The sequence below is a fragment of the Sciurus vulgaris genome (assembly GCF_902686455.1).
Source record: "Sciurus vulgaris genome assembly, chromosome: 4".
NCBI lineage: Eukaryota > Metazoa > Chordata > Mammalia > Rodentia > Sciuridae > Sciurus > Sciurus vulgaris.
Window position 1 is genome coordinate 693,219 of NC_136464.1, and position 11,842 is coordinate 705,060.

At 55.5% G+C, this 11,842-nt stretch overlaps 1 protein-coding gene across 1 annotated transcript in view; it reads right to left on the reverse strand.

Annotated features, from left to right (window-relative positions):
• The window catches only part of LOC306660470 (kinase non-catalytic C-lobe domain-containing protein 1-like), a 45,651-nt gene extending 41,320 nt beyond the window's left edge, over positions 1-4,331 (reverse strand). Inside the window, 1 exon segment of the mRNA XM_079138744.1 lies at positions 3,858-4,331. Coding sequence (XP_078994870.1) covers positions 3,858-3,959 — 102 coding nt within the window. The 5' untranslated portion in view covers positions 3,960-4,331.
• Positions 4,332-11,842: the final 7,511 nt, after the last annotated feature.

Here is an 11,842-nt window from a genome sequence, read left to right on the forward strand (position 1 = left end):
CGTGCTGAGCGGGTCCAAGTGGGGAGGAAGCAGAAGCCCTGAGGGTCTGGAGCCACTGCTTCCAGTGGGGCTCGGGCCTCCCCCAGACAAGGTTGTCTCTGCCTCAGAGCACACAAGGTACCCCAGGCCCTGCTGGATCCCCTCATCCAGCACCAAGGGACCCCCAGCCTGGATGCTGGGCCCTGTAGCCACCCACCCTCTGAGGCCTGGTCTAGAGGAGGCAGGAACACAGGATGAGCCTTGGCTAAGGGGCCAGGGGGCAAGGATGAGAGACCGGGAGGGATGTGGGCAGCACTCACCAGCCGCTCAGCCTCAGTCCATGGCCCCCCCAAATTCCAGCAGAAGCCCCATGGCCACTCATGAACAGAGCCCAGCCATATGCTGTGCCTGCCCTCTGGAAAGGACAGCTGTCAGCCTGGTTGCCAGGCAGGCCCAGGCTCCAAGTGAAAATATGCTTAGCCCAGCTGCAGGGTCCCAAAGTGGGTTCCATGAGGCTTAGGGCCACAGAAGACTTCCAAGGAAGGGGAGTGCTGTGGTCAGCACACAGCTGGCCTGGGCTCCTGTGGAGGCCTGCCTGCATGGCACCCCTGCCCAGAGGGCCCACACTGGCTGGGGCATCATGACTCACACTACAGCCTCTTCTGGCTCCTGCCATCCGACCTCGCAGCCTCTAGCAGCTCCCTCTGCTGGGTGCAGGCCTAGCTCCTGGGGTGGGAGAGAGGGTCCTGCTCACCCTTCTCCAGCAAGGAACTTCCCAGGGGGTTGAGGGGGATCACCCAGATTTTGTTCCCTGCTGGGCAGGAAAGAGCAGCCCTTTTCCTGCGACTGTGTGGGCCTAAGCCCAACCCCCATGCCTGGAAGGAGGGTCCCCATCCCCAGGGGCTGTTCCCCAGGGCAGAGGTGGCACTTCAGCTCATCTCCTGTCCCAGAGGGTGGGGCACTTATCTGGTTGTGCAAAGCATTCAGCTCGGCTTCTGTGCATTGAGGGGGCCTTCCCCCGGGGCTCAGACAAACTTCGAGCCTGGGGTGCAGGGGACTCAGGGGTCACTGTGTCCATTTCAAATACACTTCTTACAATCAACTGACTTTTGAGATGTGGTATGTTCCAACAGGACCTCCAACCCAAACCAAACTCACCACTGAGAGCATGGCAGGCGGCAGGCCCCAGGGAGCCTGACCACCAGGCCAGGGGAGCTCTGCCACAGAGCCCTGGCCTGCCCTCCCCAGGAAGATGCCCTCCCCTGTCTGAGGCTGTTCCTGGAAGTAGCTCCCTGGGTCTCAGGCTGCCCCTGTTCTGGGCTCCTGGGTTCAGGAGCATGTCACACAGAGTCCAGGAGGGGACACTGGGAGATGCTCCCTGTGTGGCCCAGCCACTAGCCCCGGAGCCCAGCCAGCCCCACCCTAAGAAGTTCTGGGAGGTGCTTTCTGGGTTTGACAAGGGTGAGACCCTCCTGCCATCGGGGAGGCATGGGACAGGAACTGCCCTGCCTGGCACCCAAGGGAGCCATCATCATCTCCTAGCCTGCCCTGGTCTGCACCCTGACTCTCAGCCCTAGCCACTTGGCATGTGTCTGCCTGTCCGGTAGCCACAGTGCTGCCCAGGTCTGATTATGCTGTTCTGCCTCTGACCCCATATGCCCTGTCCAGAGCAGCTGAAATCCATGGGAGTTCAGGGAGGGACAGTTCTTCCCAGAGGTTGGCCTTGGGCAGTGCCTGGGCAGAAGGTCTCCACTGTGCACTTAAGGTCCTCTGCGGTATGCCTGCAGGTGGCCAGGGATCTAGGGTGGCGATAGCTCCAGGACCTAGCCAGATACTGCCGTCCACTCACTGAGAACTCTGGGTGGTTTCCAGCCCAACATCTCCTTGCACACTATGGTCTGCCATGTGCCACGCATCTTGGGGCGGACTGGGCTGCGGGGTGCTGACTCTGTTTCACAAGTGAATGCCAAGCTGTTTCCAACGGTGAGCAAGCACTGCTGGCCTGTGGGTCCCACCCACACACACCACTGTCCACCTCAGTTATCGCCATCTAGTGACCATGGGAGATATTCAGGATGGGCATGTTCTGCATCCCCCTGACCGTAATGAACTTTCTCTTGAGTTTGCCAGTCATTTGGACTTCCTGGATCGAGACGTGAAAGGACCTTCCCAGGCGTCCTGGGCTGTCTGTAGGCTCCACTGCTCCCACGTGGTCTGTTGTGTCCTCACTGGCACTGCCCTCCAGGTGAACAATCACCCTCTTCCTTACCCTACAGGACAGGTGCAGAGGCTAACAGGTAGGAAGCAAAACCCTCTTCTGTGAACCAAGCCAGGCAGTGCAAGAGGCATGAAGTCTGGACTCCAGGTCTGCTCTCAGACACAGGACATATGACATCTCAAGACTGGGCCCAGGGGACCCCACTCCTGCTCACAGGAGAGAAGGCAGCACCCTCCCCTGCTGAGAGGCCCACCTGAACCTCCCACTGGACACCACTAAAATGGTAGCCTCACAGTTCACCTGCAGGTCTCTGCACAGTCACAGAGGAGACTACCCACACCCCATGCACACCGAGACTGATCCAGTCCAGGGAGTGCTGGGACATTCCTGTGACAGAAGGTGACATGGTATGGTGGAAGGGCAGACCAAGCTCAGGTTGCAAGCCTGTGTTCAAACTTGGCATTGCCTTCTGTGGTGCCTGCTGCTGCCTCGGGTGCTGGACACAGAGCAGACCCCCCAAGCTCAGCAGCTGGTGCACAAACGTACATGGTGTGCAGAGCCATGTTTTCAGATCTGCTTCCAATGGCGACCAGAGGGCGAATCTTCTGAGGGGACACTGGAGTGCATCCTCTGGGGGAGTTTCTGAAGGCTGGGGCTGAGGACACCTTTTCTTTTCCATCAAAGCCAGGGAGATATCCAAAGGTTTATTTATTTCCTGGCCTCTCCTCTCTGCAGCCTTTAATTGCACCAAATCCAGGCCACATTGGGGGTGGGGGCGGTGCCAACCCCCTGCACTGCTCAAGCGGCCTCTGGGTGGCCAGGCAGCAGCAATGGATTCCTTCTCCCTCAGGAGCTCACTCCTCTGGGAAGTATGGGGCTGGCAGAGGGGCCAGGCTCTGGGGACTGCAGCCATGGGGCCTCTGCTCCAGGAGGGTTCTGGCCAACTTTCACTCATCAGACGGCCAGTTTGCCCAGGAGGGCTAAAGGAGGGTCTTCAGCATCACACTGTCCCCAATGGATACAGAATGCCATATTCCTTAACAGAGAGCCAGAAGCCCAAGTTGGAAGGCTCTCCCCAGAGACCCCATATTCTGAGAGGAGAGGGTGTCCCAGACACCTGACCACACTCTCTGGGGGTTGCTTTCATACTTGTTCACAGCACCGAGTTAGTGCCTCTGACGCCAGCATGGCCTGTGGGGCCAAGTGGGGCCCAGCTTCTCTGCCCCTTGGATGGAGACCACAGGCAGAGCACTCCCTGGGGAGGGGGTCTGCCTCAGGCTCCCAAGTCCCGGGCAGGAAGCACAGCTCAGTCCTGGGGAAGCACAGTGCTCACCCTGCATTAACCCTTCACCTACAGCTTCTGAGCCTGGCCCACTGCAAAGGTAAACAGCACCCTACACTGTCTGGGTGCTGACGGTGCCCCACTTGTCTGCCCAAGAGCTACAAGAACAAGCCCACCCAACGCTGGGCGCCAACTTTGGCAGTGACAGCTTCCACTGCCGTCCCATGAGGCATTCCAGCAGAACTGGGGGCATGAGGACAGGGCTCCCAGCGGCCACCACCTGCTCCGCCAGGTCTGCGGGGGCGGGGGCCGCCCAGCCCCCTGTTCCTCCGCAGATCCCGGCGAGAGCCGGTGGGGTCCCCGGTGTCTAGGGCTCACCTCGTCCTCCGGCAGGGTGGGGAGCGGCTCGAAGTCGTAGAAGTCCAGGTCCTTGCTGTCCTCCTCATAGAGGCTCACGGCGGCAGGGTCCATGGCCTGCATCCTGCGCGCTCCGCCCGGCCTGCGCGGCGGGCTGGTGCTGCGGCCAGGTCCGCGCCCCTCGCCGGTCCGCGCGCCCCCGTGGGTCCCTGCCGCGCAGCTGGCTCCCCTGGGGTCCTCTCCCGGCAGGTCCCCTCCGAGGCTGGCCGCAGCCTCTGCGCCCGCTGGGCCGCTCTGGGCACCACCAGCTACGCGCGACCGGCCGCCATGGCAACGCGCCCGCCGCCTGCCGCAGTGTCGACCGGCGCGGGGGACGCCTGGGGCGGTGCCGGGGCGGTGCCGAGGGCCGTGTCACTTGGCTGGCCCGGGGGCCCCGCGGGCGTCCTGGAAGAACGACTTCCACGGGGTGCGGGCGAGCCGCCCGCGCGGCTGTGACTGTCGGGGGCGGAGCCACTCGGTCCACGGCCGCCGGCGGGTCCGCGCTCACGCCCGGCACACCGAAGGCGGAAGGGCCTGGCCCACCGCGAGAGCGCGAGGGCGCGTAGCCCGCGACTTCTGCCCCATTCCCTACTCCGCCTCCCCGGGGGGCGAGGCTGCCGCAGTGTCCTCAGTGGCCGCGTGGGGAGGGGGGGTGCTGGGCTTTCCTGCGCACCAGAGTGAGTGTTGGGCTGGTGGGGTGGAGAGCCTAGCAAAGGGCCAGCTCCCCCTGCCCCTCTCCCCGCTCCCCGAGCTTTACCCAGGGCCAAGACTCCCTGCGTCCCACCTTTCCACGGGAATGGTCATTTTGGTGGGATCTCCTCATGCCTTAGAGAGCAGAACTGTGGGTCCGAGGTCTCTCAGGAGAGAGGACACTGGCCGGGCTTGCCTATGAGGCTGGCCCTAAATCCGGAGCCTAACTTGGTCAGGCATACAGAAGGTTCTTAATATGTGCTTCTTGTGACAGGTCCTGCAAAGTCTGAATGTGCAGTGTGGATAGGCACTGTCGGTCCTTGGGCAGGTTCCCACAGGTCCCCTCCTTCCTGGCAGGTGTAAGGAGCTCCCTGGAGAAACTGCCGGGAGTGGTTGGGTACAGCCTCACCTGTTCAAAACCCTTTCCTATGAATGGCACAGTGGTGTGTGCCTGTAGTTCCAGCTACTCGGGAGGCTGACACAGGAGGATTGCTTGAACCAAGGAGTTGGAGGCCAGTTTGGACAGCATAGTGAGACATCATCTCAAAAAACAGAACAAGAAGAACTGACCCCCAAGGCCAATCCAAGTCGACTGAATAAAAATCCAGCATAGCGCCCCCTGGGGTGTTCAGGAACTTGGATCAGCAGTCAGGGTAGGTTGGGGAGTGCAGGAAACCACGGCTGGAGAAAAGACATCTCATAGTTGTGTGGCCTTGCCAGATGGCCCTGCTTTTTCTGGGCACCACACAGGCTCTGCAGTAGCCCTTGCCCCAGCCTCAGAAGGAGGCGCGACACAGCAGGCAGACCCACTCCAGCCCCAGAGTGGCAGCCCGTCCTTTGAGTCTGGATAACAGAGCTGAGCCCTGGGCTTCAGGTTCCCCAGCTGTAGGGTCTGGAGGTGCCACACTCCTTTGTCAAGACCTGGGCATGGCAGGGCGCCTCTGCCTCCCCTGCTGCCCAGTGCTCCCCCAGGGGGACCTGGGGGTGTATGTCCACAAAAGGAAGGCTCCCAGCCTGGGGGTGGGACTTTGTCAGGGCTGCAGGTGTCCCCGAAAGGTCTTGTCTTCACTGCTCGGTGAAGTGACAGGAAGCATATGCAGCGGGTGTCTGGTGGGCCTCACTGAGCATGCCCATGTGCATTTGCAGCAAGCTTCTCCAACACGCATGGGCCCGTGTTCTGGTACCGCCGATGTCGTAGCATAGGTCCTTGCTTAACGTTCGGTGCTTAGATCAGAGCAGGCCTCCATCGGGCCCCATCTTCCCAGAGCTGATGAGTCAACCCGTCCAAGTGGACTCTGTATTCTCCATGAACAGACCCTGGGAGTGATCTTCCTGTCCATGTGCCTCTCACATGCCTAGCTGGCACACCTTGCTCCTGAGGTCTCTCTGGGGGATGTCAGACTTCTTCAGAGAAGGTCGGGCTGCACTATCTGGCCCTGGGCCCAAGCTGTGATTTGGTGGCACTCTGGTCTTCCGACAGTTAGCTTCTTGATTTTTACTCTTCTCTGTCTGCTCTGTCCTCTGTCCCCCTCCATCCCTTCCTCCAAGACCTTCCCTTGGCCTGCCCCATCCCTGCCCTCTCTGCCAAGTCCTGCCTGCCTTGAACTCCCTCTTCCATAGGCACCCAGGGACCCAGCCTTGGACACTTGCTTGGAAATCTGGCTCCATGTTGTCACCAAGCCCTTGCCACATTCAGCTGCTATCAGGATTTGTCCTGTCCTTCTGACCCCCACCTCCCCAGTCGAGGGCTCACACCTGTGCTTGGCTGTGCAGTTGGTGCTCAGCTCGACAAGGCAGGTGGGGTGGGAACTTCAAAACCTTGGCTGTAGTTTTCCCAGAAAGAGTTTTGACAAGCTGTCGAACCACTTGCATATTTTCAAGTCAACATCTAAATTAAAAAAATAAAAATAAAAAATATAAATAATTGCAAAGAATGTGATTTCTTGTGTGGGATAAATATTGATGCTCTGAAATAAAACTGTTAGTCACTCCTGTCAATGTATTCAAGAAGCTAAATACCAAAGTGGTTTTTTTAACCCACCATCAATCATTCACAAAATCCATAAACAGTTATTTTAGGTCAGAAATCTCTCTGAACTTCTTTCCCTCAGCTCATCCTGGACATCCTGCTTTGCCCCAAATCTTGTCCTCCTGTGACATGTTTTGTTACTTGGAGTTCTGTTGACCCTTGTGACAGATCCATGTGCTTTTAGTAAGCTGAATATTTAATGAACAATACATTCTGACCCTTTTGTTTCTTGCAGGGCCATCAGGCTTGTGCTCATTTTACAGGGTGGGAAGGGAAGTGGTAAGGTGGCTGGTGTGAGGTGGGAGCAGACACGGAGGAGGCCTCTGCATGGGCTGCTCCTGGTCTTGGTACATGTCTGGGTGCACCCGAACTGTCCGTCCTGGCCTCCTTGCAGGGGTGCTGGGGCAGCAGAGAGTAGGTAGAGCCCGCCCCCTCCCAGGGCTGTGGCGCTTCTCGCAGTTGCTGGCGGGAACCTGACTGTCACCTTGCCAGCCCCTGATGCCTGGGCACCAGCTTCCGGCAGCAGGCTGCTGTGGTCCCTCCACCTGGGGGTCCCATCCACCTGACAGAATGGCACACAGCCTGCTACCTCCTCCTCCTCCTCCTCCCAAGCAGGCAAATGTGCAACTGAGGGCCAGACCTGGCCTGGGGTACGAAGGCACATGTGAAGTTCACGTTCCCAGCATGCGCCCTGATGCAGCCTTGCCCGAGCTCCTGGCCCATGTCCCCATGGCCCTCCCCCGGGAGGTCATGTGTCTTCGCAGTGCCTCGGTATGGAGGTGAGGTCAGGAAAGGACAGGTGTCCCAGCTCAGCTCTTCCTTGCAACATGTGGGTCAGGGACACCCGAGGAGCCCAGCGGAACCCTGACTCCTGTGACTGGGCTCTCCACATGGCACTCCTGGTGAGAAACAGCTCTGGGAAGCTGGACAGAGCCCAGTGAAGAAGGGACAGTCCGCCTCCAGCCGACTGGTCAGGAAGCCACATCCTCAGCACGCAGACTGCACCCAGGACTGCCTGTCTTGTGGGCTGCAGTGCTGTCCACATGCAAAGCTCGCCCGTGGCCCTCTTTCCCTTCAGGCGTGTCTTGGCTACTCCTGGTCCCTTAGGTCTCTGTGCACATTCTAAAGTCAGTGCTGTGTCCCTAGATGTCTGGCTGGATCACAGCAGCCCTGCTCTTCCACAGGTCTCTGCGAGGGTCTGATTGTGAGCACGTGTTCCTCTTGCCGTTCGGAGTCTCCTCCGTCCTCCAGAGGATGCCCCGCAGTTCTCTGTGAAGGGACCGTGTGCACATCTGTTATCACGGATACTTGAACTTGTGTTGTTGTAATGACAATTTTGTAGAGTTGACTTTCTGCTCAGTGCTGGCCTATGGAGATGAAATGGGCTTTTGTATGATGACCTCACGTGCAGCCACGGCTCAGCACGCCTGTCAGTTCCAGCCTCTAGTGGCGCTGATTTCCTGTGTGAGGAGGTCCGATTCTTGGCAGCTGGTCCTTGTCACATCCCTGCGCTCACTGCTCCTGCGGCACCTCCTGTGCCGTGTTGGGACGGCAGTGGTGTGGTTCCCGATGTTCTAGTTCACAATAAATGTCATTTTGCTGAGATTTTTCTTTTTCAAATCTCCCTGTAGCAGAGTAAGCTTCCCTCTCCTGCAATTTGCCAAGAGTTCTTTTTAAAACCACAAACAGCTGTTGAGTTGGTCAGATGTGCTCTCTACCTGTTGAGGTGATTGTGATGCCCACCTTTGTCCTGCTGATGATCACACAGGTATTGAGCGTTCCTGGAATAGGTGTGCACCCTTGTGACTTCATCCTTCCCAACACCGCTGGAGTTGGTCCAGGGTTTTTTCTGCGGGGAGGTGGTCTTGCCTTTGCTTTCACTGGACGGTGGTGTGTCTTTCTCTTACTGTCCTTGTTGGCTCTAAGAACAGGTCATGCCTGCCCATGGATAAGGGGCTGTGTTTCTTCCTGTTCTCTCAAGAGTTCCTGTGAAACTCCGTTGGGTCCTCCTTCAGTGTGATCAAGCCATGGCCATCTGGACAGAGATGACTTTTTTTATGGGATGTTTCAAATTGTGTTTCAATTCTGAGTTGCGTAACCATTAAGCTGTCCGACCACCTTCTCCCCGGGAGTCCAGGTCCCAACCTGCCTGCCCGCTTGGTCCTCTCGAGGTCATGGGCAGCTGGAACCTGTCCAGTTCCGGCTCACGGCCCCCATGCCTTTCTTTTCTTTTCTTTCTTCTCTTTTGATCAGATTTTTGAGGGTTGTCGACTGTCCATCTTTTCAAAGAATGTGTCATTTTATTTTGCCTATTTCTGCTCTTCCCCATGTTTTTTTCCTTCTGCTTTCGGCTAAGGGAGAGTCATTTTCCTATTCTCCAGGTGAGTGTGAGGCCCACTGACTTTTGGCCTCCCCCCTAGACCCTCCTCTCTCGAGGCACAATCTTAGCACAACAGGGGTTGATATCACAATATCCTGGTCACTCGGGCCAAAATGTGTTCTTGAATTCCAAACATGGGGTGTTTCCTAGTCATCCCGATGTGAGCAGCTCCTGCTGGGATGCCTGGTCTGCAGCTGTGAGCCAGCATGCTCCTCCTGGGGCATGTTCCTGTTCACTGCCCGCACCTGGGAAGGTATGTGAAAACCATTTGCTATGACGAGAATTGGCTTCTGCTAAGTCTGCCTGTTCTGAGGTATTTGTTGTTGCCCATGCAAAACACAGGCGTTTTATATTTTCCTATTGAAATTATCCTTTGCCTTTAGGAAATGCACTTCTTTGTGGATTTGGGCAAATACTTCTTGCCTTAAAAAGTATTTGGGAAAATAATTCAAGGGCTAAAATCAACAGTGTTTGATTAGGCAAGACTTTTGGGCTCTCTCTTATTTCTCCCTTTCTATATCCTTATATTTAAGTTGTGTCTTTGTTAACACTATAAGGCGACAGAGATAAAGATGTAAATAAAATCCAGTGTGACCATTTTTGTGTTTCAACTGCAACATTTACTTCATTTATAGTTACTTTATTACTGATATATTTGCATTAAATCTCTCACTTGTTAAGATCTTTTCCCCCTGGTTCTATGTTCCTTTTTCTCTCTTCTGTGTTACACTTCATTGATTGTTATTGTATTTTGTTTTTCATCTTTTTTCATTTGGAAGTTTGTAGAACTTCTGAAATCCATTGTTTATGTTCTTAATCAATTTTGGAAAGTTTTATCTTTAGATATTATTTAGCTACTTTCTCTTATACCCTATTCTTCCCCTGAAGCCCCCGACAAGCCCTTGATATTTGGGTTTCAGCTACATTTGTGATAGATCTACTCATACTCTCCTTCATGTCTTTTGTCCTCTTTTCTGTATTTTCTTTTTATACTTTATTCCGGATATTTTCATATGGTCTATCTTCTAGTTTACAAACTCTCTTTGACTGTGTCTAATCTACCATCCAATCTATTCATGGAATTCTTTCAGAATTTGGGGGGGTGGTCTAGAACTTAATCATAGTATTATTAGAAGTTTTGGATTCTTTGCTAAAATTCTCAGTTATCTTTTATATCCTTGAGCCAGAGTTAAGCATGGTTATTTTAACACATGTGTCTGAAAACTCCAATAATGGGAGTTCCTGGGGGTATTTTCCTGAGTGCTATTGTTTCTGCTGCTTTTTATTTATGTGTGTGTGTGTGTGTTTTTTTTTTTTTTTTTTTTTTTTTTTTAAATCAGGTGTTGGTTACTGTGTTTGCAAAAGTTGTCTTGGAAATAATTTGAGAACTAGGGTTTTTTATCTTCACCGAGAGGGGACTTGAGTTTGCTATTTGCCATTGCTTATCCTAATGTATTTTAAAGTAAATTCTGTAACAGGGGCTCCTTTAAAGTTGGAGATTTAAAGCAGGACCTAGTTATTGTCTAGTTAACTCCATTTGTGCCTAATCTCTTCTCTCTCCTCCCTCTCCTTCTCCCTGCAACTCTCTCTTTCTCTGAATTATTTTTCCTTCCCAAACTGATCTCAAGTTTCAGGAACAGCAAGTTTTGCAGGTAGATCATCACCTGACAGAAGCAAAAGTTGTTCCTCAGGCAATAGTGACTTCCCTGGTGCCATGGGACCCATAGACACAACCTGAGATACGGGTCAAGCGGACCTCAGTTCGGCCAAGACCACTTGACCACACACTCTCCCGGGCCCTGCCCTAGCTCCTCCTCTGCACAGCGCTGGGGCTGTTGCCTGAGTCCTGAAGACAGGCGCAGGACACCAGCCCTGTTCCTTCCCCGTTGTCCACGCTGAGGAAATGTCTTCTCCGCCTCACCACCACATCCCTCTGCTGCCCGCGTAGTCATGGTGAGCGTCCAGACTGCCTGTTGGGACCAGAGCTCGGCCCTCTGACTGAGGGTTCCTGCTAATAACTCCAGACACGACTATGAAGAATAATCATACCATTACATTAGGACTTGACAGGCACTTTGCAGAAAAAGAAAGCACTCAGAGGATAGGGTGCTGGAGGCCAGGTGTGCACGCGAGGTCACATTCGACCTATTTCTAGAAGGGGGAGGGACTGAACCATTCTTGGGGAGGAGCGTTCCTGGCAGAGGGACAGTCAGAGCAAAGACCCTGAAGTGGAGGTAGAGAGCCCAGAGGCCTGTGATGGAGCTGAGAGAGGACGGGGAGAGGGAGTTACAGCCCGTCTCGGCCAGCAGACATTGTCAGGCAAGGCAGGCTGCAACAGAGTGCGGGTCAGGAGTGGCTGCCCATGGGCCTTGCTCAGGGTGGGCGGCCCCAGCCTCACCCAGGGCATGCCAGGAGATGGTCCTGCTATGGCCCAGCTTCTTCCTGCCACAGAGGCCTGGCAGGGCACCCCTCGACCCCAGCAGAAGGGCCTCAGGACAGACCTGCTGCAGCGCCTCCTCAAGCTGGGGGTGGAAAGGGAGGGGCCAGAAGAAGTGGATGCGGCCCATACCATGCACTGCGCCAGGAGGCCGGGTCTCAGGGCCCCAGACACCCCCGCAATGTTCCCAGGGAGCTGCAGGCGGCCCTTTTGGTCTTATCTTGGACAGGGTGAGGCTCAGCTGCCCAGGCTGTCCTGGAAGGTGAGCTCCCCTTGGCTTGGATGACGGGCAGGTCACTGAGTCAACCCTGTCTTTCTAGACACTGCTTGCCACGGCCCCCTGAGCTTTGATAGCACAGGGACATTCATCTGTCCTATAGTTCAGCAGGGTCCAGCTTGGGAGGCTACACACAACGTGAAACACTGCCCCT